A 25,915-nucleotide genomic window follows, 5' to 3' on the forward strand; every position below is an offset into this window, starting at 1 on the left:
CAGTGGATCGGATCAGGAACTGAAATAGGTCCCTATTGGTGTCAGACGAAGTATAAAGTATAATCATAGACCCCGTAGAATCCTCACATTAATATATAGAGAGGGAGCATTATTTAGTTGTATTCACTGCGAGGAAGATTGAAATCTCCAGATCAACTTGTTTCATTATTTTTCATCTATGTCTACATTACACAGCATAATGATTGCTTCAACCAGCAGTACAGAGGGCCTCACCCCCGCCGAGGGTTCCAACGATAGCAAAGGCATAACGATCCGGTAATTAGCGCGGAAGACGCTGAAATGCAAGATGATCTCTACTAGAATGATACATATGACAACATTGCCATAATAGGCATGGCATGTCGGGTCCCAGGAGACGTGAAGTCCCCCTCCGCACTGTGGCAATTCCTCCTCGACAAAGGTGATGCCTCAGGCGACATTCCCCCCTGGCGCTGGGATCCTTATCGACAACGCCATCCTCGCAATGCCGCCGTATTAGCTCAAACCACTGCCAAGGGCTAATTTCTCAACAACATCGACCAGTTCGATGCCGCCTTCTTTGCCATCTCCCCACTCGAGGCGGAGCAGATGGACCCCTAGCAGCGAATTGCCCTCGAGGTTGCCTGGGAGACTTTGGAGGATGCAGGCATCTCTCCTTCCCGTCTCGCAGGTTCAAACACTTCCGATTATATGGGTGTCAACTGCGATGACTATGCCAAGCTGGTCTTGGAAGACCTTCCCGATGTCGGTGCCCATATGGGCGTTGGCACAGCCTACTGCGGCATTCCTAGTCGTATATCCTATCTGCTGGATCTGATGGGTCCCAGCGTTGCACTGGATGCGGCCTGTGCATAATCACTAGTCGCCGTACACCATGCCCGACAGGCTATCCGCGCTGGTGAGACCGATCTGGCCATTGCAGGTGGTGTCAACGCGCTCCTGGGACCCGGGTTGACCCGTGTGTTGGACGAAGCGGGAGCAATCTCCGCGGACGGAAAGTGTCGTTCCTTCGACGACTCGGCTAGCGGGTACGGCCGAGGCGAAGGAGCAGGTGTGGTCATCCTCAAGCGTTTGGATAAAGCCCTGACGGACGGCGACTAGATGTTGGCCGTACTGAAGGGCAGCGCGGTGGCCTCAGATGGCAAAACGTTTGGAATCATGGCACCCAACGCGCAGGCACAGCTTCTCGTTGCGCAAAAGGCGCTCAAAGAGGCCAAGATGACGTCTGACTCCATTAGTTATATTGAAGCCCATGCTACTTCTACATCACTAGGCGATCCCACAGAAACGAGCACCCTGGCTGAGGTATACGGTGTAGGATCCGGACGGCACCCACCCGACCCGTGTTATATCGGTTCCATCAAGCCGAACATTGGCCGTTTGGAGGCCGGTGCTGGTGTCATAGGTCTCATCAAGGCCGTGCTTGTGCTCCGCCATGGTCGAGTGCTCCCACAGGTTAATCTACAGATGTTCAACAGTAGAATTAGATGGAAGGAGAGCTTACTACGCCCGGCTCGCGAGCTGGTGACACTGTCCAATGGCGGCCCATCACGACCGTTGCGGGCGGCTATAGCATCTTACGGATACAGCGGCACGGTATCTCATGCGATTATCGAGGCCTTTGAAGAACGATCCTTGTTTGCCGAGCGTCTGGGCCAGATCCCGGACAGTGATGCTGCGCCAGTTCTCCTTCTCTTGTCCGTGCCGCAAGCGAACCGTATCTCCACAACGGCTGGGGGTCTAAGCCAGTGGTTGCGCGGCAATGATGGAGCGCTATCCCTGGCGACAGTCGCGTCCACGCTGTCGCAGCGCCGCGCGCATCATCGCTTCCGCCATGCCATCGTCGCTGATTCTGTCGCAAACGCCATCGCTGCCCTCGATGATCTCACCAAGGGTGTGCCAAATCGATGGGTAATCAACGACAGAATTGGAACCGAGGCAGCTAAGGGCACTGTCTGGGTGTTCTCGGGCTGTGGTGCGCAGTGGCCAGACATGGGTCGCGAATTATTCCACTCTAGCCCGGTCTTCGGGGAAGCCGTGCGCAACCTGGAGCCGATTATTCAAGCCGAGTTAGGGTTCTCCGAGATTGAAACCCTGCACGCTGGCTGTCCAGATCGCACTGATGTTATCCAGGCGATGACATTCCTTATGCACCTGGGCATTGCAGCCGTGCTCGAGGCGGAGTCCGGTCCTCCTACCGCTGTCGTGGGCCATTCTCTGGGCGAGGCCGCCGCGGCAGTCATCTCCGGGGCACTGACCTGGCATGAAGCAGCCCTGGTAGTATGTCGGCGAGCGCGTCTCTACCGAGAGTTGATAGGACAAGGTGCCATGGCCCTGGTTCGGCTGCCGTCATCTGAGGTCCGTGCTCGTATCGCCACGCACCCCGGCGCGTTCATCGCCATCGAGGCGTCACCGACCACATGCGTGGTGTCTGGCACTGTTGACGCGGTCCACAAGGTATCCGAACAATGGCGTGAAGAAGGCATCGAGGTGCGTGCCGTCGCCACGGACGTGCCCTTCCATACACCACTGCTGGAAAAGCCGGCAGCTCCCCTCCGCGACGCGTTGAAGGGCGAGCTCCACCCTCAGGTACCGCATCGAGCGCTCTATTCGACTTCGCTGCTGGATCCACGCTCGGAGGCACCTCGCGATGTGCAATACTGGGTGATAAATATGGTCCTACCGGTCTTACTGCAGTCGACAGTGGCGTCGCTCGTGGACGATGGATTCCGCGCATTTGTGGAGGTAGCGAGTCATCCCATCATAACGCACTCGATCGCCGAGACTATCAGCGAGCAAACGACGGACCGATTTATCGCGATACCCACAATGATGCGTAAGCAGCAGGCACGAAGGAGCATCTTGGCCGCCGTGGGCCGCTTGCATTGCTTCGGCTGCGCTGTGAAATCTACAGATCTTGACCCGACTGCGCCATGGAGTTCATCAGTGCCAGGTACAACTTGGCATCACCAGCCATTCTATCGCGCAGTGAGCAGGATGACAGATGCACAGCTGGCTCCAACCCACAAGCCAACCGCCAATAACTTGCTGGGGACTCGCACCGCGCTGTGGGGAACGGACGAGGTACTTTATCAAACCCGCCTCGAGGAAGACAATCGGCCTTTCCCCGGCCGTCACCCACTCCATGGGTCAGAGATTATCCCTGCCGCTGTGCTCTTGAACACATTCCTGCGTGCACTCTCTCCCAGGAGCGTGGAGGAAGTGTCGCTTCAGGTGCCTGTAGTAGTGTCTCCGGCCCGCAAGATCCAGATCCGGCATAACACGCGTAACATCACTATTAAATCTCGTCTGTCAACAAGCAATGAAGATGGCTCGTAGCTTTTCAATACCACCGCAACCGTAGGTCCGGTTGATGCAGCAGCTTCTATCACCCATGTCAACATAGCGGAGATCGGGAAAAGATTGCCGCAGAAACTGTTGAACAGCTTTTCGATTACTTGACCTCTGTAGGCGTTTCTGCAATGGGATTCCCATGGAGGGTGGCTCACCACGTGGCCAGCGAAAACGAGATGCTGGCCAAGGTAGACGCCAATCCGGACAGCCTGGCTGGTATGGATGATCTTTTGACATCCGTCATGGATGCAGCAACCTCCATCGCGTCTTCCCTCTGGCACCGTGAGCCTCGACTCCGCATACCCACAGCTGTCCGTCGCGTCGTCGCCGTTGACATGACCACCCAACAGATCGTGTACATCCACTGCGCGAAGGCACAATCCTCCGTCGACGAAGCTGACGTGATCATCAGTAGCGAGGATGGCACCGTGCTGATGGAATTCCAGGGTATGGCCTTCGCGGGTGTGGAGGGCGAGTCGCTATCGCGAAAAAATACCTCTGGCCTGGTGCACCAAATCAGCTGGCCGCCTGCCACGCTGGTTGAGGAGCCGCTGGAATTCTCCCACATAGCCTTCCTGGTGCGAGATGCCACCAAGACCCACGTGGAAAGCTACCAGGGACAGCTTGAGAGCAGATGTATCTCCACCTCTGTCCATCAGCATGCCTCCGACTTACCCTTGACAACTCATTCGTCTCTGGCGGTCGTCTACCTCCCTCAAGTCACCGATCAAATCTTCGAGACCGCAACCCTTAGCTACAATGGCCTCGTATCAGCAGCGCAGATTATTTTATCCTCCTCAAATAAACCCACCGTGCGCCTCTTCGCCCTCACATGCGAAACAAATCTGGGTCACAGCGCCCTCACTGGCCTCGGTCGGATTCTACACACCGAACATCCCGAGATCTAGGGTAGTCTGATCGACCTTGAAGACCCTTCGGTCTTCCCGCTCATGGCAATGCGCTGCGTACGTCGCGCTGATGTCATCAAAATCCAGGATGGGGTCCCACGCACCGCTTGCCTCCGCCCGGTCCGCCCCGCCCCGCCCCGCCGTCGGACCCGCTGCTCTCACATTCTCCCCAGCATCAACATATCTCATCACCGGCGGACTTGGCTGTCTGAGACTCTCCGTAGCTCAGTGGATGGTCAGTCAAGGGGCGAGACGTATCCTGCTGCTTTCTCGTCGGTCTCTGCCGCCACGCTCCACCTGGACCGCCTCGCATAAACCCGAGACCCAGTCCATCATCCAAAGTATCCTCTCTCTTGAACGCCTCGGTGCTACTGTTCACTCCCTCTCCATCGACATTGCTCATCCATCTGCAATAATCAACCTCCGCTCAGTCCTCACCATACTCAACCTCCCACCCGTCGCCGGCGTAGTCCACGCCGCTGGCCTCCTCCGTGACCAGCTCATCGAGAAAATCACTCCAGAGGCCTTCGAAGCCGTCCTCGCGCCTAAGGTTGCAGGTGCTTTGGCTCTGCATGCGGTCTTCCCTCCCAACTCCCCTGGCCTGGACTTCTTCGTCCTCTTCTCTTCTTGTGGCCAACTCTTGGGATTTCCGGGTCAAGCTTCGTACGCGAGTGGAAATTCGTTCTTGGACGCTTTGGCACGATCACGCAGAAAGGATGGTGATAATGCCATCTCGCTTCTTTGGACCTCTTGGCGGGGCATGGGTATGGGAGCTAGTTCCAATGGAGCCCTTGAGGCAGAACTGTATGCTCGTGGAATCACGGATATGACTCCGGATGAGGCGTTCCGGGCTTGGGATTCAATCTCTGCCAGTGATGGTGCCGATCATGGAGTGGTTCTTCGTGTCCGACCGCTTGAATCCATGGAGCCGCTGCCACATGCGATCCTGAGAGATATTGTAGCGAGGAAAGAGAGCGTTCCTGATGAGCTAACTGGTGAGAGGGGAGAACAGAGGAAGACGTTGACTGGCACAAAGTTGGCGGAATATTTGCGTGTCGTTGTGAAAAAGTGTGTGTCGATAGATGAGACAGTGGCGTTGCCAGAGATGGGTATGGACTCTGTCATGACGGTGAGTTTTGGGCCAACGTTGGTGTAGAAGTACCCTACGGTGCATCATCTGGTTGAATATTTGTGCCAGGTGCTTGATGAAATATAGTTCCGAGATTGTTTTGTGGAATTAATGTATGTTTTAACACTTAGTTCACTTAGTTCTCAGCCATTTATTGTAACATAGCTTTTGACATGGATATTTCAATTGCTTACATATGTATGTAGATAGTGTTGGCTGTCTGGGTTCAGCTAGATTATCGCTGCGTAACTACACTGTAGTGCATGTACTATAATCGAAGGAGAAGAAGAGCAAAATTAGATAGCCAAGGAAAATGTACCTCTTTTATAGTTGTAATAGGGGTTATTTCCGTTCGGATGGCCCTCAGCTAGTAGATACACACTATAGCAAGCATAATACAATCCAACCCTTTTATAGATCTATAGATCAATGTAGAGGAGTATGATCGGAAAATTATTGACAAAATTAATCTACTTCCCTGGCGGACAGCTAACGTAAGACGTTAGAAAAGAGAGTTGCATGGTGATACCTGTTCTCGTTTCAAGTGGAGGGCTGGAGGCTCATACTCTCACACAAAGCTAAATCATACATCTTAATGGTGGCGCGGGCCTTGCATTTTATCCAGCTTGACCAGAATTTCCGCTGCACCTGCAGCCCCATACCCACCCTTTCTCCAGCAGGTTTCGATAATATCACGGGCCCAGATTCGCTTTCCCAGGGCAGGAAGCATATCCCGGGATGGGAACCTGGCGATAGAGTTATCAGTGCCAACGTTATGATAGAGGCTGATACCGGTCTCTCTTCCAGTGACAATCTCATAGAACACGAGGCCAAGCTGGCAAAGATCCGTCCAGATGGAGCAATTGTACTCATCTACCGTATGCGCCATGACAGTGTCGATAGGCATAATACTCGACGCACCGAGGTCACAAATCGCGACGTTCAACGAACCATCCAGCAGAATGTTGCGACTGAGAATATCACTGTGGATGACGCGACGTTGGTGGAGATTGTGAAGACCGATGGTAAGCTGGCGGAGCCACCGCCTTTGAAGCTCGATGCCGGGTCGTGCTCTGTACTTTAGCCACTTTGAAAGAGTACCGCCAGACATGTATCTCATCTCGATGGTATCACCAGGAAGGTCGATACAATGGACGATGCCTTCCACTGGGGTATCGAAGTTTGGTTGAATGCGCCGCCAGACTTCTTGCTCTCGTCGGATCCTGCTGCGGTTTTCTTCTACTTTCTCCAAGGTATCATTCTTGTAGACAATTGCCATTTTGATTGCCACGTCCTCCCGTTGAACCACAAGTGCTACGTCGCCAATCTCGAGGATTGTATGAGGCCTGATGTAGTGACCCTCGTCGTCGATGGGGTAATGCAGGGCATTCATGTTGGGTAAATGAATAAAGTAGCTGCGGTTGATTATTCACCTTTCTGTGGCAGGAGGAGATATCCTGAGCAACAGTTCGCTTTTGCTGGGTAGGCCTAAGCTGGTACATGGAGTTGTTAGCGTGTTAGCTGGCATAGTTTGGTCGGAAGAAGAAGCCATACCTGTCGAGACTGTGTTGATTTGGGGATGTGTTTAAGCAAACGGCCACAGTTCTGACGCTGGCTCTTGCACGGCTGTAAGGTAAGCTCCCCGAGGAGAATAGATGAAAGGTGCAGGTTGGACAGCTGGAATTTGGCGCTGTTCGATTGATTAGACTGAAATTATGATCTCTCGGGGATGCGGGGGGGGGGGGCAAGATNTGAGGTCGGAAACCTCCGAAGGATGTTTGTTTAAAACTAAAAACGAGCGGCTTAATGGCAACGTTTTGAGTATGGATGGTCACAAAGAACTGAAAGTGATATGAAAGAAAGGGATATGAATGGAAGTGAGATGGTTGCCTTCGACAGATGAAGATTCGAAGACCAAGACCGTTGATATCTGCCTTGTTACTGCCCTCTTGCCCAGGCCAAATTCCGTTATCCTCATATTTTTCCACTTTGGGAAAGACCGGGGGTTTGGACCATCCAAGGCCCAAACCATAGTGGAAATGCAATGATCCTCCAATTGGCATATTTAGATGCCTCAGCTGGGCGAAATTTCAGTTTGAGTGAATCTGATGTCTGTCTTTTGCTCTGACAAGTATATAAACAGCAGTAGAGATTCATTTAGCCTTTGGAAAACTGAAACTTAGAAGTGATTGGTGTATAGATCGTCACGTATGTCTCCTTACTGGAGACCTTCATCGCATCATATTGCGCCCACAGATCACCTGTTCGAAACTTTGCTTTTGTGATCTCATCCTTGAAGCCATGCATGATGTTGTGAAATCTTCATAAATCATCCCTGCATAACCTTGCACATTTAGTTAGCTGAATATGCAGTCAGCCAAAGTGTACGAAGAGTATATGTGGTTCGTTTAACACAAGGAGTGCCTGGCTACAACCTGTAGCCAGTATTTATGGACATTAGACGTACGCACTCGATGGTTGATAGGCTGACTTGGATTTCATAGAGACCACTCAGAAGAATCTAAAGGCTACTCCCGAGAAGTGAGAGTACGAAGGAGAAGTAATTGCTCGAAGAAAGTAGCCCTGGGGACTTTGGGACTTTGGGACTTCGGGACCTCGGGACCTCCCGGGCTTGGCAAATAAATTAGTAAGCAATGACATGTCGATGAATAAGGACCCTGGTCTACTGTGGTACACCTTTATACCTCCTTCATGGCAATATCCATATACAAAACGATTGGTACTCTAATTTCGCTCTAAATCTAACTGCTTCTGTACATTGAACACCCATCATTTGAACTCAACTCCCACAGATTCATCACGCATTCATAATTAATCCATTTACTACTCGTTCGTGAGAACGTAGCGGTAACGAGCATCACCATTGTCCATATCAAGGATGGCCTGGTTGGCATCCTTCATTGAGCGCTCCTGAATCCAAGGCTTGACACCCTGGGCAGCAGCCAACTCCAACATCTCCCGAATCTCACCAGGGCTACCAATCAATGAGCCACCAAGCTTGAGACCCTTACCGATGAGCACGAAAGCCGGGATCTCAAGAGCACCATCCTCGGGGACACCGAGCTGAATAAAGGTGCCGTGGACGCGGAGAAGTCCACAGTACTGGACAATGGGCATCTTAGAAGAGGAGGCAGTGGAGATGATCAAGTCGAGAGAGCTAGCGTGACGGGTAGCCCAGTCCTCCTCCTCGCCGGTAGCGATGAAGTCATCCGCACCGAGCTTGAGCGCATCCTCCTTCTTATCAGACTTGCGGGAAATAGCGACGACGCGGTCAGCACCGAGCGCCTTAGCGAACAAAATCGCAAAGTGACCGAGACCACCAACGCCGACGACACCAACGGTCTTTCCGGGGCCACAGCCGTTCCGCTTAAGAGGCGAGTAGGTAGTGATACCGCCGCAGAGCATAGGCGCCGCATCGGCAGAGGAGATGGCATCGGGGATCTTAATCACGAAGTGCGAAGGAGAGCGGTTGTATGTGGAGTAACCACCGTACGACTTGCCGCCATTAGGATAGGTACCGTTGTACGTGCCGACCATCTTACTGCAGTGCTGCTCGAGACCAGCGGCACATGATTCACAGTCCCCATCCTTGTTCTGGCATGAGCCGCTCTGCGCGCCAACACCGACACGGTCACCAATTTTAATATCTCCCACAGCCTGGGATCCGACGCGGACGGCAGTTCCGACGACCTCGTGGCCGACACAGCAAGGGTAGTTGGTGGGTCCCTAGAAATGGAGCTAGTATTAGCAACGTCATTCAATCCCGAATTTCAAGAGGGATGCGACATACCCATCCACTACGTAGAGTGTGCAAATCCGAGCCACAGATACCACAGTGAGTGACCTTGATATCGATATCGGTCTCCTCCCAGGGCTTAGGCTCGAATTCCTGCCAGACCATCTTTCCCTGGGCAGCTTCGGGGCTGAGACCTACCCAGCCTTCGAACTTGTAATCAGTGGAAGCCATTATGAAAGAAAGTGTAAAAAAATGTATAAAATTGGGTTTCGATTGATTCGATGGATATGATCTACAATCTATTCCTGCAGGGTCCTCGATTCTTTAAACTACTCACGCGGAGAGATCCAGCTCCGTCTCGGAGGGTTTTCGTGCAAATCTGGATTTGTGGCGATGTGGTCATGGAGATGAAGAAAAGGTCCACTTGACCCGTTGAGTGGACTATCGCGAAGTGGATTGTCATGGAGTGGGCTGTAATCACGGCCTTAATTTATGTTATGTCCGGTGAAAGAATTTCATTTGGAGGCGAATAAACCACACTAACAACCGCTGATAGAGTAAGTAATAATTTTGATGATATCAGATAGTTGCTTTCCGGAAGTATAAACTCCCTATTGAGCTATTTCTTCCCTAGGGATGTAAGATGCTTACTTCCCAACATCACTCCAGGGCTGATATCGGACTTAAAAATGCTAAGCCCATGGTTTATGCCGGCTTATGCCCGACAAGCTCGTTGTGCATTGGTCAGGAACAATTTTGGGTTTGGAAAGGAGGTTTCAGAAAAGAATGGAAAGACATTTTGATTCGACGAGATATTTATTATAGTGGGGAATCTTCATAATTATTCATAATTATTCATAATTATCCATACTTAACCATCGTCGTCCATGAATGTCCATGATTGTCCATGATTGTCCATGCTCGTCCATCATCTATCGTCAATTTTTGTCAAGCTTTTGTCTCCCCATTATCTGAAGGAACCGCTTTTTGCCGGCGGAAATAATATTGAACAGAAAGCACAAAAGCGAGGACCCATGAGGCACCGGCAATAGAGCAGATCGCAGTGAGACCGTGCAAGTACTTCGGAGCGTCGGAAGTGCGGAAAATCTGCGAGCCAGCGATACCAGCACAGTTAGCAGCCATGATGACCAACGCCATGGCAACGCTTCGTTCCTGGGGTGTGCGGCAGTAGAATGATAGCCATCCGACATTGAGGATGCTAATATTTGATCAGAGCGGGTTATAGACGCTTGGGGGCAGTGAAGGAACTTACTGCATGCTGCAATAGGAGATATTTGCAACGGCAATAACTCCATACCGGTGCCATGGTGAAGCGTGGGGGCTACTTGTACGAAGGCAAGCGTAGGAAATCACATTCCAAGTGATCGCCAATAGCACAAAGGGTCCACGGTGTCTCGTTTTGTCGCTGTGACGTGTTAGAATCTGTTTCATTGTCATAAGAGTCATAGCAAGCACTCACGCAGCAAAAGATAACACAATCAGCCAGATCATACCACAGTAGACTGGAACCGAGGCCAAGGCGTTCGCCTTGACAGCACCGAATCCCAGTCCTTTGATCATACTAGGTGTGTATTGGGTCAACCCCGTGAAGCCAGTCATGGAGACCAAAGTCACGAAAACATGTTGCAGGATCCGTGGCTGTTTGACAGTCTGCCAGATATCAGAGCCTGAAATTTGGATATGGCCCTTGGCTTTGCGAGGGTCATCTAGCAGAACGCGATTGCGAATGATGTGCGACTCGCGCTCGGTGAAGTAGCTCCAGCGGCCGAAGGCGATCAATGGACGCCCATCTCCGGCAGATGGAGGCACGAGGAGAGTGAATACGATTGCGATGAACAGGGTGATTAAGCCCTCGACTGGAATGTTCATTAGACAAGCTCGGGCAAGTAATGTATATATTCATGATTTGCACTTACCAAGGAAGATCCATCTCCATCCCTCCATACCATGGGTGCCATTCAGCTGAAGGAGACCGGCGGATATCAAGCTCGATGTAGCCGATGCGAACATCTGCCCGTAGAAGAAGAGACTGGTACGAAGACTGGTCTCGTCCTTTTTGTACCAGGTGGAGAGGTAGTATAGAGCGCCTGGGGGTTGTTAGTCGATTATCCAAACATGAATATACATTTCCATACCAGGAATAAAACCACCCTCACAGAATCCCAACAAAACCCGCGTAACCAGGTACGCGGGAAACGAGTTAACAAAGGCCTGGAAGGTCGCAACCAACCCCCAAGCGAACAATTGACCCGATAACCAGACACGGGGTCCAATTCGCTGCATAATAATATTCGATGGGATCTCTGAAAGAACAATACCAGCAGAGAGCAGTTGTGATCCGATATTGATTTGGTTTGTTGTGATATTAAGGTCTTTTGTGATAGTCGATGTCAACACGGCGCTAATATTGCCACGGTCCATTTGCAAGGCAAAGAAGGCTACTGCGAGAATGGGAATAAGGATGAAGTCGATTCTAAGAGGATTGTATTAGTGATATGTGTATAGTTGATGGGTGATGAGAATTATGCGTACTTCCGTCGAACGGCAGATTCTTCGGTATCCCAGTCTTTGACAATACCATGATCAGACTCACTAGATGAGTCGATGACCTGCTCGCCTATTTTGTGTTTCTCATCGAAGAGGTCTTGGTCTGCCATCTTGCGACTCAGACCTTGAAACAATAAAAAAGTAGGAAAGAAATAAACAAAACAGCAAGTATAGACGATCAATCCTTAGATTAGCGAATTTACAGGAACACTCCTGGATGATCGCCCACTCTTATATAAATCGTAAAAGACAGCTTGAGACAAGATTGCGTAGGTCAATGGACTAAATATCAGCTAAAAAAAACCTGTAGAATGCGTATGAACGCGAATTTTTGGATGTCGCGACACAGGGAGATATGGCGCAATCACGGTGACTCTGACGGGATTCGCCGAACGTACAGTCTTTAGCTTTAGTCTCTGATACTGGGGAAATATGGAGTTTTTTTCTCGCTTTCTATTCGATAGGCACTTTCTTTGACTTTGACTTTGGCTGTTTATCCGAAAGTCTATAGCCACGTTCCCGAATGTTCATACTTCCCGTCAACCTTACGTTGCCTGATACGTACACTAAAATTAAATATTGAACAAATTTGACTATATCCGATTTGAATCACTATTTACAGTCTAAAATTAAAGTTATCTCTTTACACCCACACATCCCAAGACACGCCGTATCGACTAGTCAACGGTACTTGGGGACCCTCAGCCTCAATGATGTATCCCGCATCACACCAGTCAAACGAGACCTGAGGCTGTGCGCCATAGAAACCATCATACTTTTTATGCAGAGCATCTTTGAGAGTACTCACTGGATCTACCGGTTGAAGGACATCCCAGGGATGGACGCAACTCATACCCTGGCAAGACTTAAGGACCATCAAAAGAGCATCGAGTCGATTGATAGCCTGGGTGAAGCTGCGACCAAGAATTCGTGGCTCATTGATATTCCCATGGGATGTGGTCGGGTATAGATTATTCAGCTGGTGCGGATCGGTCTTGCAAATGAATCAGTTGTTGCTATGATAAAGAACTAAGGTACGATTTACTCACCGATAGATCGTACAGTTCATGTTCGTTGTTGCACCAGACCGAGTAGTACAAATTGTAGCCTTGTCCGAGTAAGCGCACGGATTTGTAGGTGTTGTTCGGGATCAGGGTCGAGCCTCCGGGGCCTGCCTTGGAATTAGTATCACGTATCTCATCATCACCATGACAATGTCGCCTGGACTTACCAATGCCACTATAAGCACCTTCCACAACAGCAGAGCCCCAGTATTCTACTGTAACATGTTCATGTCTCTCACCACCAAACTCGGGCGTCACAGGAATCGCTGTACCATCGAAGTCATCCCTGGCCGGAATACCCGCAAGATGGAACAGGGTTGGCGCCAAGTCCACATGAGTAGTGACAGCATCCTGCACATATCCCTTGGCAACGCCAGGTCCACGAATGAACAAGGGAACACGAATATCCTCCTCAAACCCGCAAGTCTTCCCGGGCGGCAGTCTGTGTTGGCCAATATGAAACCCATTATCCGAGGTATAGATAATATAAGTGTTATCCATCTGGCCACTCTCTTCCAGGCGAGTAACAAGCCCATCAACTAATTCATCCACACCCTGCAAGGCGCGGAGACGCGAACGATAAAAGTGATCGTTGTAGTCGACCACCGATTGGTTCTGCAGGGGGAGATCGTGAACCCAGCTGACTCCACTTGGCTGCGCAAGAAAATAGAATCAGTCAGAATGAGCCACCATAAACACGTTCATTTGAATCTAGGCTGCGCTTACCTGATCCGGATTGAAATTTGCCGTGCGAGGCACCGTGACACCCTGGAATAAATGCTCATGTCGTTCGAGGGGGATGGGCGCGGACATGTAGATCTTGCCTGAAGCAATATTGCCCGGATCGACATTGGAGTGCGGCGCGACGGGCGACACGGCCAGGAAAAAAGGCCTCTCCCCGGCCAATGCATCATTGAGGAAACCCAGTGCTTTTCCCGTGATCACGTCGATGGTATGTTCACCCTCATAGCTGACAGGTGGTTCATGATTTCGCTGGTAAGTCGAATTGAGGTAAGAATAGGTATAAGGATCGAGAAGGAAATCCGATCCATTAAATCCATTGATGTGTGGGCTGTGGTAGTTGTCCACGGTATGTGCGTTGAACATTTTGCCGGTGTAATATGTGTCATATCCTGCCCCTTGCAGCCAAAGCGGGAGGAAATCATTATTAAAGCCGCGCTCGACAAATTTGGGATATCCGCCGTAGGGTGGATGGACATCGGTTACATTTGTGTTGTGTGCCTGGCGACCGGTCCATAGACTCACACGCGACGGACAGCATAGGGCTGTTGTAACGAAATGGTTGCGGAAAAAGGTACCCTGGTCACGGATATGTTTTGAGATCAGAGGAGTGTAGGATATGGAATCGAGTTGGAGGTCTTGATCATCGGTAATCACGAAGAGGATATTTGGTTTGCGCGATTGTGTTTCGCTGTCTTTGAGTATGGATTGAACGGCTGATTGCAGGTTGGATTGGAGATTGAGGGCAGTTACCCCTTCGGCGGCGATGAGGCCGACAAGGGCATTGATTAATTTCATTGTGAGATGATTTGCAGTATTCCAAGAGAGACAAAGCTGGATGAGTATATGATTTACGAAGTACCTACGGAGTACAAAATAGGTAAATTCGAAAATGAAGCTCCCGAGATCTCGGCAAATGTGGAGTGTGAAATGTGGAGATAAGCAAATGATGCCATCGATGGCTTCAATGGCGATCCGGTGTGGGGCAGTTAAACCAAAGAGTCAAAATATCAGATATTTCACAGTCTAACCATCTGGTTTGTACAACAATGAACTGTAGGGAATATATATTGTACAACATCGGACAGTTTATTCTCACATCCAGGATTATTTCTACCCCAAATATTTATATATATTTATATATACAACAGTATACAACATCACACATATCTATGTTGTAGTTAACTAATGTGGATGGCGTGCTTCGCAACCACAATGAGCACATATCCATACAACCTGCCCCATATGGTTAGAACGTCAAGTCTCTTATGGCCAACGACATTCGACGTTGCTCATGAGCGGGGACTTCAAATATTCCGCCGCCCCAGGCTGCTGGGTTCAATCCTTGGCGGTCATATTTGGATTTAATCGCAGTAATAACGCACGCGTCGGGGAAATTGAGAGCGAGGATATCAAGTGAGGTACATAAGGCAGGGTTTGAGGGGAGTTCGGTCTGGGCCTTAGAGAGACAATCGTTGGGCGCTAGTAGGTAGGGAAGAGAACCTGCCATTATAACTACAAGCATCTCCTCGACATACACCAACAATTCACCTTGTTAGTAAAAGGCAGTTCCCTCGCTCTCCGTCTTCTTCCCCCTCCGCGAAGCTTAGCTGAGTGAACCCCTTTTGTCGTTACGCAATCTTTGCTAGCGAGAGTGGCCCATCCTACCATTTATCGTTCTTTTTACGCTCTGGGAAGCCCAGTTGAGTCTCATTTCTGTACCTCTTGTTGCTAGGGATTTGTATCTAAATACTATAGACATATCCCCTCAATCCAAGGGCCACGCAGTATTACACCATATATTGACTAGCAAAGCTCAACTATCCCTTTTTAATAGGAGGATATGTATATGAATCATAGTAGCCATCGTGAAAAGTAGGTTCTTGCTTCTCAACAAAATCGGCTGTGCGACGGCGTTTGCGTGGGGAGGAGCAACCGAAATTCGGTGTTGGAGAGGGCGATGTGGACCTTGTGGCTTTCTTGAGGAGCTCCAAGTCCGACTGGACTTGGTGTTATGTTCGTTCAACGATGAAATCAATGGCGTTCTGTAGGCACTGTATTGAATGATACGGTAGCCTGTCGGTCGGGGGTTGTTAGGTTTGATCCTTTGAGGGAAGATCTTCTAGACCCTGTCATTGTGCCTGGGATCTCGATACTATTTAGTTCGCAGACGAGAAGATAGTTTGCACCAGCTTCGCCGGCGTAAGACGAATGTGTTGCTATCATGGTGGGAGCGATCTTGTAGGAGAGAGAAAGAGCATTTGGAAGGAAAGAGTTAGGGAGGAGGAGGTCTGATATGCGCTTGGAAGGACCTCTGCTGTTCATGACCTTGTTGGCTTATTGATTTTACTCTACCACAGATTAGTACCTCGATAGTAGTAGAAGCTTCTATAAATATAGTAAATATAGAGAGGTGTACTAGTCAGCGCTACTATTATCCATGGATAATTTTAGGATATTGCTATTGTATTTGAGAGAAAACAGAATTCATTTAGACAAAGGTGAGTATTCTAACAAGCCTTCCTATTCGATTTTAAATAATATAGTTCTGCAGAGTCCTGAAAAGACGATCATCGACCTTTAGGCCGTTAAGCTGTCATAAGGAAAGCTCGCTTGGCCTTGCACTCCCCCTTCATGCATAGTCTTTTCTTCTACCCTGGAAAAATTTCCTACTTTATTGAATTTTATAATAGAATCGGAAACTTTCATTAACTAAAAGCAACCTGAGCTGGAATGTTTACCTACGATACAACACGATTAGAGCTCCGCAAACCACAAAGCCCAAAGCCTAGCCCGCCTCAACCTACTAATGGGCTGGGTTTTAGGCCCAGTCCTTAGGCTCACTAGTGGGCTATGGGCCCGGGGTAAAAGCCTGCAGGGCTTTCAATAGGGGCCTAATAGGGCCCAAACGCACTAAACAATGCAAACATTCCGAAAAATATGGCTTTTTTAATTACCCTGTGTTTAGACTATGTTTTATGCCTTTATTTCAAGGTAATATTTTGATATTTTAATTAATTCGAAATTATTCGCTTGTTAGATCTAATTATTACGTTCAAAAACGCGAGAAAACGCGTTATTTAGATAATTGATAAATTACAAAAGTTCACTTAGAAAGTAGTAGTACTCCTATACAAACCTAAAATATACATCATATCAAAATATCAAGATTAACGGTATCTCGACTTCTACCGGTTAGATTTTGTTTAAAATCAAAACATATACTTATATAGCTATTAATATTCTAATTTGCAAAGATTTAAACTCTATATAATAAGTGGAATGTTAGAATACAGCGATTACAAGATACCAGTTGAACCCCCTTAATAGGCTGTAATAGGGGCCTTGTGGGCATAGGCTGTGGGTTAGGTTAGGCTTCGAAGGTTAAGGCCACAGCCAACTGCTGGGAGGCTTTGGGCTCGGGGTTCGGGCCCATTTATGGGCTTTGCGGAGCGCTAAGCACGATGCAAAGCGAAGGAAATGCCAAGATATCTGCGAAGGCATTTGCTAAGAGTTCGGGCGTTGTTTCCTCCTTGCCCTACTCCAATCAGATCTCCCGACTAGGGTCCGATGTTACGTTATTGTTTATCATTGGATTTGGATGGATGTATGGACTTACTCAGTCCGCAGGTGGCGCCCGTGTGTTTATTTAACATCTTTCTCCAGGGACTGGAGGTCATTTCTACATATGGGGATGTGCCCCAGGTGCCGCTGCTGCTGCCTTAAACTGTGATCTACAATTTCCGGGTTAGTCCAATATTTCCAATATGCTCGGGTTTTCCCATGCATCGGTGATCGCACCACTGCTAGCTATGTTGCTATGCAGCCCTAGTGAGTCAAATATTGCGTGTGTGTTGTGAACTCCCTATCCAGTACCTGGACTTATGTTGCCAGATGCCTTCGCTGTCAACTGCAGCCCAATCTGGATCTATTACACGCTTGCCAGTTCATCTTGAAGAAAGTTCACGCCAGCATAGGGATTCTTGCCTACAATCTCACCTACCTGGATATCACGAGTCTAGTTCCGCGGAAACTATGACGCTTGGCCCCCCGAATCTCACGACACTCCATCACGCAGGGCTGCGCAATGTGACCGACCTGAATATTAACCCGATGCAGATCGACTCGCTCGATGGTTTGACTGAAAATCCGCTCAATCTGCGTCAAGCTTGGATTCGAGGTCCATTCCCGAATGTCAACCACATTGCTATTGGATTCACGTCTGCCGACCACGTCAGGATGTATGACAATCCATCTCTCGCGCTAGGAGGCTCCTCGACAATGTAAATGACCATAGAACGACTTAGCCTCAGTCGTATTACGGATTTTAAGTGTAACGCACAGCTTACGAGACTCAAGGTTGATACCATGGAGTTGTCAAACGACATTTCTATCACTCATCTAGAAATCCCGTTCGATAATCTCTGATCTCTCAAAATCCGTCAAGAATATGAGACCCATACTCTGAAATCTATCACTCTTTCCCCCAAAGCCGTGATTGGACAGGTGGCTTTGAACTCCACATTCAAAGTGCCCCAGATCTGAATTTGACTTCGATGTACGGTGTCAACGACCAAGGCAATCGCATTCAGACTTGGTACTGGCCAAAAAATATCTCGTTGATAGATATCTCCAGCGTTACTATAGGAAATGCATTTTTGTAGGTGTCGCTTCCTCGCTCGCAGTTCTGGGGTGGTAATAAAAGCTTACCTAGAAGAACAGCGATCCTTTTGTCGCCCAGCAATGGGCCCGTTGAACAGTCAATTACCTCCTTCGGTCTTGACTGACTTTGCAGTTATTCCATCATTAAACTTTACTAGTTTCAACTGCACGCTATTCGTTGAGCTCAAGCGTATGGGCTGCTTGCTAAACGATACATTGTGGTTCAATTGCCGCGATTCAAAATCGTCTACCAGCGGGCTATTCCTGCTTATTTACCAATTGCCTCGGCCTTGTGAGTGCAGTGCTAGGGATTTGGATCTGGGTGCTGTAAGCGAGTCACCTCCGACACAAGGGCAACAGAGTGTTGTGCCATACATTGACTAGCGAAACCCATATTTCCTTTTTTAACAATAAAGAATAGATTTTGATATTACTGATAGAGCCTATGATTCGTATTCACCTAATTCATAATTTAATCCAAAACAATTGCCCAAATTGCCCAACTGTTTTATTATAACCTTGGAAGATTTATCTCTTACCTAGGTAAACTTTCGAATGCAGCATTCGTTCACGTGCCTTTGGCGTGAGAACCTTTTTCTGTCTTCTCTTCCGTTCTCATCCTCTCTTGCTCATAATCCCCCTCCTACGATCTAAACCACCCCAGGTTGCAGCTATGCCGAAGTGAGGTACTCATCCTTTGATACTATTATCAGAACATTGCCGACATTTCTAGTAGCAATCAAGCCCTGGACCCCCCCCCCCCCCCCCCCCCNCCCCCCCCCCCCCAAATAAGTAACCCATGGTTCGACTGAAAACGCTCCCGAACCCTGGGCCCAAGTCGCCGTCCGGCTTCCATGGCCTGTCTCCAAAAATACTATCCCCACTATTGTGTGTCCTGTACCAACAAGAATTCAAGAGAGAAGTCACACTTTGCCAAGACATCAATTGGGATGGAGAAATATTCTACATCTCTCAGCGCGTTGCGCTCAATTCTGGCCACCCCATAAGCTGTCCAATTGCCTTCAGGCAGGTGGCTATCAATATGCTTGAACACACGACCAAGGTCAACATTGAGATTGTATAGGTTTGGCTTGATCATGTCTGTCTTCTCTCCTTTTCTTATGCCTGTGTTTTCTAACCTCGGACTCGAATTTTTAGGTAGGAGGATCGCTACACCGCATTACGCAGCCCGGGACGCTCGTTAAAAGTGCGAACCAGGGATGCCAAGGCAATGCGGGTCGCTCCTTGTATAGCTACAACTCAATGCCCAACAAGCGTGGATAGTTTTGAAATAACTTGGAAGTCCTTCATGGTTGAGTCCTAGAATGAATCAGCTCCAGTGCAGGAGCAAGGCATTGTTGTTGATTAGTGCCAGGGAGATTTGCTCGGCTCCCTGTATTGAGCTGTTGAACTAGGCGGAAAGCCAGACCTGCCAAAGCGCCATGTCTCAAACCATCATGCTAATTTCCGACGGTGAAACAGTCGTGGAGCAGGTACTGGCGCGAAGAGGCAATAAGTACTACCATAATGCTCTCACAATTTGAGCATTTTCCAGCATATCCAACCGATTGAAATCCCCCTTTACCCCCGTGAAGCTGTCGATATGCAAATCCACGCGAAATTAGGGTCAAAATCGGGCCGAGAGACTGTGGATGGAGCTATCGCACTAAAAAATAGTAAAAAAAGTGGAAAACGAATGAAAGTACAATATTACCAGAGTGGACCCTTTATAAGCCTGTAGGATGTGCGAGATCGGCAGAGAATGATCTCATGCCTCGGCCCCTCTTAGAAACCCATCTCAACATAAAAAGAAGATTCGCCAGGGGTAACAGCTCAAAATTCCACAAATCTCTCATATTCAAGAATGTCGTGAGTGCTCATGTACACCCATAGGGAAAAAAAAAAACTCACCCCCACAGTGCTCTTTTGACAACTCTTGGGCTCCGCGCCGCCCCTGGCCAGACAGCCGGGAACCACGCATCAGCATTGCTAGTGGTGAATTGGTTCTTCGCGTACATTTTGACGAGCCCTCGCGGCGCAAAGATTCGTCTAGGTCTCGATCACAATGTCAACCCGCGTGAGGACTTGACTACGTACGGCGAGGCGGCTGTACAGTCGGGAAAGATTACTCGTCAAACCCTTGATAAGCTAAAGCGCCAGACGTCGGCGCATGCCAATGTGCAGGAGGGATTTACTTTGTTTGTTGCGGCGAGTACGTGGATGTCCCTTTTTCTTCTTCAGGTTTCTGATGAACTTGGTGAAATTGTTGCACTGTACTGACCTTGCGATCCAGTCCTCATCTCCTTGTACGCCGGTCTCCCAAATGAGACTATCAATACCATCGGTATTTGGTATTCTATTTCCCGTGTTGCATACCACCTGTTCTACTGCAACATCGAAACTCGCTCTTTGAGCTTTTTGCGCTCAGCGGCTTGGTGGTCCGGAAACATCAGCTGCCTTTACGCGCTGGTACAGGCCAGCAAGAAGTTGTAGAATAGATGGAGGCAATCTTTCATTGCTCTCTAATCTCCAACGATAGATCGGCTGAACAATACAATACAATACAATTGCATGTACAATCACTGGGTCAAAGATGACAGTCGAGATAAATCTTGGAAGTCCAGGGCGGCGTGGCTAGGCGCTAGACGTCTACCAGAACTGATCAGAAGAGGAATGTGCTAAGGATATCACGAAGACAAAGTGAAGGATATGAGGGAACTGCGCGTGGAAAGGTTGTTTTTTTAACGATGAGTAGGACGCATCCTCACGGGACAACTCACTCCATCTAAGACTGGGCGTCAGCCACCTTCATAAACACAGTGTTCAACGCAAAATAAAAAGCCGAAAGGAAATGAGGTCTTGGAAGTCCTCCATGCCTGGAAAACCCACAACATCATCACCATGGGAATGTCGCATGACGAACTATTCGGCTGATTGGTGGAAGAACCCAACATTCAAGGGACAGATCAGCCCCAGACGGGGGAATGAATCCCGGCCATAACGATGAATCCCTCAGTTTCGAATGAGAACAATCCAACAACGTCCGAGCTCGCTCAAGCTCGTTCCGACATTCTCTCCACATCCCCGCTCGTTAATAACCTTGGCGAAATGCGGAGAAATGACTCCATTTACAGTCTATACACAACTGCCGCTAGCTTTCTCTATTGCCGCATTCCACAGACTCTGCCGATCCCCCAGCCTGTCATCGAATCTTTTTTACAGGCGGAGAAATCTCTTTCCTCTGCCCGTGCCGTTCCCCGGACATTGCTAATCTGGGGAAAGGTATGGCAGATATCCTGGGGTATTCTTATAAATTAGCACAGCCTGCTTAACTCTCCTACGGATCAAGTGACAGCAGCATCAATTAATTTCATTGACCTTGCTAAAATGAAGTTTCTCGCCATCAGTGCGCTCCTGCTCAGCACGGTTGGTGCTCTTGCGACAGAGCATATTATTAAAGGCGCCCAGATCATCCCAGCCAGCGATAAGACAGCATTGAAGAAGGTCGGTGCTCATGGACACCACAAGCACCACGACCGTCGGACAGTGACAATCCGGTCGTCGAAGAATGATACCGATGATGTGTCGGATGATTTCCTTTGGGGCATCAAGGCTGCCAATCATGGTGGTAGACTTCTCTTGCAGAAGGGGAAAACGTATGTTATTGGCAAGAAACTTGACCTTAGCTTCTTGGATAATATCGAGGTGCAGCTTGAGGGTGAAGTGAAAGTACATAGCCCCCAATACCGTGAGATTAAACCGCTCTGACATGACCAGTTCACCGACGATATCGACTACTGGCAAGCAAACAACTTTTACTACTCTTTCCAGAAATCGATCACTTTCTGGGTCTGGGGCGGCCAGGATATCAAGATCTTTGGAAAGGGTACTCTCAATGGCAATGGTCAGGAGTGGTACAATGCCTTTGCTGGCCTGGAAGTTCTGGTGAGCATGGTTCCAAAATAGTTGGGAGTGATCGGTGTTAATAAATAATTCAGGACCCGGACAACACCTTTTACCGTCCCATTCTATTCTTAACTGACAACGCTACCCGGGTGTCTGTCGAGGGTATCACCCAGCTCAACTCCCCCTGTTGGACCAACTTTTTCGTCCGTACCAAGGATATCTCTTTCGATGATGTCTTTATCAACGCCTTTTCCACCAACGCATCTGTAAGTCGTGCATCTGGTACATTACCAATCAAATCTAATCACCCATCCGTAGGCTTTACCCAAGAACACCGACGGATTCGACTCCTTCAACGTGGACGGTCTCAGTGTGACCAACACCCGCGTCGATATCGGCGACGACTGTTTCTCGCCCAAGCCCAACACAACCAACATTTTCGTGCAGAACCTGTGGTGCAACAATACCCACGGTGTCAGTATGGGAAGTATTGGACAGTACTCAGGTGTCGAGGACATCATTGAGAATGCCTGGATTGAGAACGTGACTCTGTTGAACGGCCAGGTAAGATGTTCCCCACAACATCTATCTTTGAGCGATTTACCCTAATCGGAATTCAAGAACGGCGTTCGTCTTAAGGCCTGGGCTGGACCAGACATCGGCTTTGGTCGCATCAACAACATCACTTACAAGGACGTTCATATCGAAAACACCGACGCCCCTATTGTGTTAGATCAGTGCTACTTCAACGTCAACGCCACCACGTGTGCCAAGTACCCGTCCTCAGTCAACTTCACCAACATTAACTTCGAGAATATCCATGGCACTTCGTCGGGCAAGAATGGTAAGGTTATCGGTGACTTGACTTGCTCGCCTAATGCTGTGTGTTCGGGGATTAAGCTCTCTGATATCGATATTACTAGCCCGGCTGGTGGTCCTCCCGTCGTGACCTGCGATGGAATTGATGGAGATATTGGTGTGGAGTGCCAGTCAAGCTCGGCCTAGATGGCGCAGTATAATATTGTGAGAGGAGAATCTAGAAATAGTCATAAATCAAAAGGACGAATCATAACCGAAGAAATATCATCAAATGTCGACTTAGGAAGTGTAGTCCGACAGGGGGTGTTAAGGTGCTATGTCCGAGGACACGGAGTAGTCATCTCCGAGATGACCTTGGAACATCCAACCAAGTGGCAACCATCAACTCCCCACTGGGATAGTCCACATCATCATCAGTAGGCTTTTCACAGGGATTGACTGCAACCGGTGGCTTATCCTGCACCGATTCTGCACTTGTTCTGCACTTATTCTGCACATGGCCATACAGAGCTCTCACCGGCCCAAACATGAACAGCCAGTCAGCCAAACAGCGAATGTGGAGAGCTAAGACTCGGCAGCTCCATCTAAGCCTCCCAGCCAATGAAAATGGAATCAAGCTTCGTCAACTCTCTTCCCCGAGAGAAAATAGATGTTGATATCCAACCGAGCCGATGTTCCCTCAAAATAATAACAAAGGAAATTGAAAATCAAGCGGTCATACTCTATGATAACTTGTCATGACGAGGATAATTCCCCTGATACTAGGCTACTCTCTCTCTCTCTCTCCACACCCCACATTCTCCCACAATCTAGATGGTAAGCCGGCTGAGACTATATCCGCCCCCTGTCTTTGACCAGATGTATGGAGCCTTGCTGGGAATGGCCCAGGATTTAGTTTCCCAGTATCCTGCTTGCAACTTTCTCCAATCCGGGGGAGCTGCATCCACAATCTCATCCGTTGCCCCCACCCCCAGATCCCCAGAAAGGCGGAGTACGGGGAAAGGACGGATTTGACAAGGTCTCTGCTATAAGAACGCCGACGCATACACGGGACTTCTACCCCCCCCCCCCCCCCCCCCNTATTCTCTTCGTCTGTGCTACTATCTCCCCACAGATCATAGCATTCATATTCAACATGGAGAAGATGGACGGCCAACATCAGCACATTGAAGGTGCAAAGGCTAATGCACAAGGAATGGAGTCTGGAAAGCAATGTGATTTTTACGTCGAAGATCAAGTCGCCCATCTATCTGAGGAACATCGCCAATATATTCTTGCGAAGCATGGAACACTTGATCTGGAGCCTATCCCTGACATGACCGATGCCGATCCATACAATTGGCCGCGATGGAGGGTGAGAGACCACAACTTCTATCATCAATTCACACTTAGATACTGTTTCTAATGTAGCTTGTTGATAGAAAAATTTGAACTTAACACTTGTTGCCTTCCACGCCATGATGGCTACATTCACTGCCTCGTCGATACAGTCTGCATTCGAAAATATCTCCGAAGACCTCGACGTCAGTATGCAGCGAACCAGCTACCTCGTCTCTCTCTTTATCGCTATACTAGGCGGCGCACCTCTCTTCTGGCGCCCGCTGTGCAATCGCTATGGTCGCCGCCCCATCTTCTTGATCTCGTTGATCTGCAGCTTGGTTGGGAATATCGGCTGTGCGAAAAGTCCTTCCTATGCAACTATGGGTCTCTCCCGTGCTATTACTGCGTTTTTTATCAGCCCCGCAGCTGCTATCGGTAGCGCCGTTGTTGCGGAGACTTTCTTCCGGAAAGATCGGGCTCGCTGTATGGGTGTGTGGACACTGATGGTTACTCTGGGTGTTCCTGCTGCTCCGTTTATCTTTGGATTCGTTGCTTTGCGGGTGGGTTATCGCTGGATTTACTATATTCTTGCAATTGTAAGACTTTCTTAACACCAACCTCTGGCAGATATACCCGTCTAACTATTGGCTTTGAACAGGTCAACGCAATCCAATTTGTCCTCTACTTTTTCTTCGGATCGGAATCCCTCTATATCCGTAGCAACGTCCCCTCGAACAACGCTATCGCCGCCAGGCAGAGCCTATTCGGATTCAATCGCATTGACCCTACATCGCTGAAACTCTGGGACTTCTTCCAGCCCCTGAGCTATGTGACGAAACCATGCGTGATCATCCCAGCCGTCGCCTACGCAATGATCTTCCTCTGGGGCAGTATCGCGCTCACAATCGAGATCTCCCAGATCTACCCTGCCAAATTCGGCTTGAACACCCAGCAGGTCGGTCTGCAATTCCTCGGTATTATTGTCGGATCTGTCATTGGTGAACAGATCGGCGGGTTTATCTCCGATCGCTGGATGCTTATGCGTCAGAAGCGCACTGGAGAACCATCCCCGCCGGAATACCGTCTTTGGTTGAGTTATATCGGCCATGCTTTGACGATTTGTGGTATTGTGGTGTTTGCTATTGAGATCCGGAATTCTGGCGGTGCATGGAATATCGCTCCCGTTATTGGTGCTGCTATCGCCGCTGGTGGTAATCAGATCGTTACTACGGTTGATATTACTTATGCGGTCGATTGTTACCGTGAAGATGCTGCCAGTGTGGGTGTTTTTATTACCTTTGTTCGGCAAATTTGGGGGTTCATTGGTCCTTTCTGGTTCCCTGAGATGTTCGAGGTGGTTGGTTGGGCCGGTGGTGCTGGCATTGCCGTTGCTCTCATGGTTGGTTTCAGCGTTATTCCGACTATCTTGGTGCAGTGGCGAGGAGCTGGCTGGCGTTGATTGACATGGCCGAAGACATATGATTTTCTCTTTTTATCAACTAAACAAGAGAATGCAGATGTTTACACAGTAGAAGATGGCGGTGCTGCTTACGCTTCAATCTATTTAATTGTTTTGTAGTATGCTGTACTTCGAATTTTTTCGCACAGTAGTGAATCAAATTGACACTACTGTGCATTACGATATTGATGTAATTCTTCTACTTAGATTAAGTATATTATACGTAGA

At 49.0% G+C, this 25,915-nt stretch overlaps 11 protein-coding genes across 11 annotated transcripts; 7 read left to right on the plus strand and 4 right to left on the minus strand.

Annotated features, from left to right (window-relative positions):
* Window positions 1-690: 690 nt before the first annotated feature.
* On the plus strand, window positions 691-4,262 carry PEX2_048510 (Acyl transferase/acyl hydrolase/lysophospholipase; the record flags this gene model as incomplete). The annotated part of the gene is made up of 4 exons (XM_016742126.1): window positions 691-793; window positions 863-1,056; window positions 1,102-3,335; window positions 3,407-4,262. 4 exons carry the CDS (start codon window positions 691-693, stop codon window positions 4,260-4,262), a joined length of 3,387 nt encoding a protein of 1,128 aa, XP_016595204.1.
* Window positions 4,263-4,350: 88 nt separating this feature from the next.
* Window positions 4,351-5,418, plus strand: PEX2_048520 (beta-ketoacyl reductase; the record flags this gene model as incomplete). The annotated part of the gene is made up of 1 exon (XM_016742127.1): window positions 4,351-5,418. The coding sequence occupies one exon, from the start codon at window positions 4,351-4,353 to the stop codon at window positions 5,416-5,418; it is 1,068 nt and encodes a 355-aa protein (XP_016595205.1).
* Window positions 5,419-5,983: 565 nt separating this feature from the next.
* PEX2_048530 (uncharacterized protein) lies at window positions 5,984-6,784 on the minus strand (the record flags this gene model as incomplete). The annotated part of the gene is made up of 1 exon (XM_016742128.1): window positions 5,984-6,784. The coding sequence occupies one exon, from the start codon at window positions 6,782-6,784 to the stop codon at window positions 5,984-5,986; it is 801 nt and encodes a 266-aa protein (XP_016595206.1).
* A 1,451-nt stretch (window positions 6,785-8,235) lies between these two features.
* PEX2_048540 (NAD(P)-dependent alcohol dehydrogenase) lies at window positions 8,236-9,379 on the minus strand (the record flags this gene model as incomplete). Its single annotated transcript, XM_016742129.1, has 2 exons — window positions 8,236-9,138; window positions 9,203-9,379. 2 exons carry the CDS (start codon window positions 9,377-9,379, stop codon window positions 8,236-8,238), a joined length of 1,080 nt encoding a protein of 359 aa, XP_016595207.1.
* A 717-nt stretch (window positions 9,380-10,096) lies between these two features.
* On the minus strand, window positions 10,097-11,826 carry PEX2_048550 (Major facilitator superfamily domain, general substrate transporter; the record flags this gene model as incomplete). Its single annotated transcript, XM_016742130.1, has 6 exons — window positions 10,097-10,367; window positions 10,422-10,574; window positions 10,629-11,025; window positions 11,086-11,256; window positions 11,305-11,642; window positions 11,702-11,826. The coding sequence occupies 6 exons, from the start codon at window positions 11,824-11,826 to the stop codon at window positions 10,097-10,099; spliced, it is 1,455 nt and encodes a 484-aa protein (XP_016595208.1).
* A 533-nt stretch (window positions 11,827-12,359) lies between these two features.
* On the minus strand, window positions 12,360-14,319 carry PEX2_048560 (sulfatase family protein; the record flags this gene model as incomplete). Its single annotated transcript, XM_016742131.1, has 4 exons — window positions 12,360-12,710; window positions 12,766-12,887; window positions 12,948-13,434; window positions 13,507-14,319. 4 exons carry the CDS (start codon window positions 14,317-14,319, stop codon window positions 12,360-12,362), a joined length of 1,773 nt encoding a protein of 590 aa, XP_016595209.1.
* A 3,096-nt stretch (window positions 14,320-17,415) lies between these two features.
* Window positions 17,416-17,808, plus strand: PEX2_048570 (uncharacterized protein; the record flags this gene model as incomplete). The annotated part of the gene is made up of 1 exon (XM_016742132.1): window positions 17,416-17,808. The coding sequence occupies one exon, from the start codon at window positions 17,416-17,418 to the stop codon at window positions 17,806-17,808; it is 393 nt and encodes a 130-aa protein (XP_016595210.1).
* A 456-nt stretch (window positions 17,809-18,264) lies between these two features.
* Window positions 18,265-18,567, plus strand: PEX2_048580 (uncharacterized protein; the record flags this gene model as incomplete). The annotated part of the gene is made up of 1 exon (XM_016742133.1): window positions 18,265-18,567. One exon carries the CDS (start codon window positions 18,265-18,267, stop codon window positions 18,565-18,567), a length of 303 nt encoding a protein of 100 aa, XP_016595211.1.
* Window positions 18,568-20,047: 1,480 nt separating this feature from the next.
* Window positions 20,048-20,676, plus strand: PEX2_048590 (MAPEG family protein; the record flags this gene model as incomplete). Its single annotated transcript, XM_016742134.1, has 3 exons — window positions 20,048-20,052; window positions 20,103-20,395; window positions 20,477-20,676. 3 exons carry the CDS (start codon window positions 20,048-20,050, stop codon window positions 20,674-20,676), a joined length of 498 nt encoding a protein of 165 aa, XP_016595212.1.
* Window positions 20,677-21,570: 894 nt separating this feature from the next.
* On the plus strand, window positions 21,571-23,094 carry pgxB (uncharacterized protein; the record flags this gene model as incomplete). Its single annotated transcript, XM_016742135.1, has 5 exons — window positions 21,571-21,912; window positions 21,961-22,128; window positions 22,182-22,355; window positions 22,408-22,653; window positions 22,711-23,094. 5 exons carry the CDS (start codon window positions 21,571-21,573, stop codon window positions 23,092-23,094), a joined length of 1,314 nt encoding a protein of 437 aa, XP_016595213.1.
* A 949-nt stretch (window positions 23,095-24,043) lies between these two features.
* Window positions 24,044-25,687, plus strand: PEX2_048610 (Major facilitator superfamily domain, general substrate transporter; the record flags this gene model as incomplete). Its single annotated transcript, XM_016742136.1, has 3 exons — window positions 24,044-24,262; window positions 24,330-24,824; window positions 24,887-25,687. 3 exons carry the CDS (start codon window positions 24,044-24,046, stop codon window positions 25,685-25,687), a joined length of 1,515 nt encoding a protein of 504 aa, XP_016595214.1.
* Window positions 25,688-25,915: the final 228 nt, after the last annotated feature.

This window comes from Penicillium expansum (assembly GCF_000769745.1).
Source record: "Penicillium expansum strain MD-8 chromosome Unknown contig159, whole genome shotgun sequence".
NCBI classification, from domain to species: Eukaryota; Fungi; Ascomycota; class Eurotiomycetes; order Eurotiales; family Aspergillaceae; genus Penicillium; species Penicillium expansum.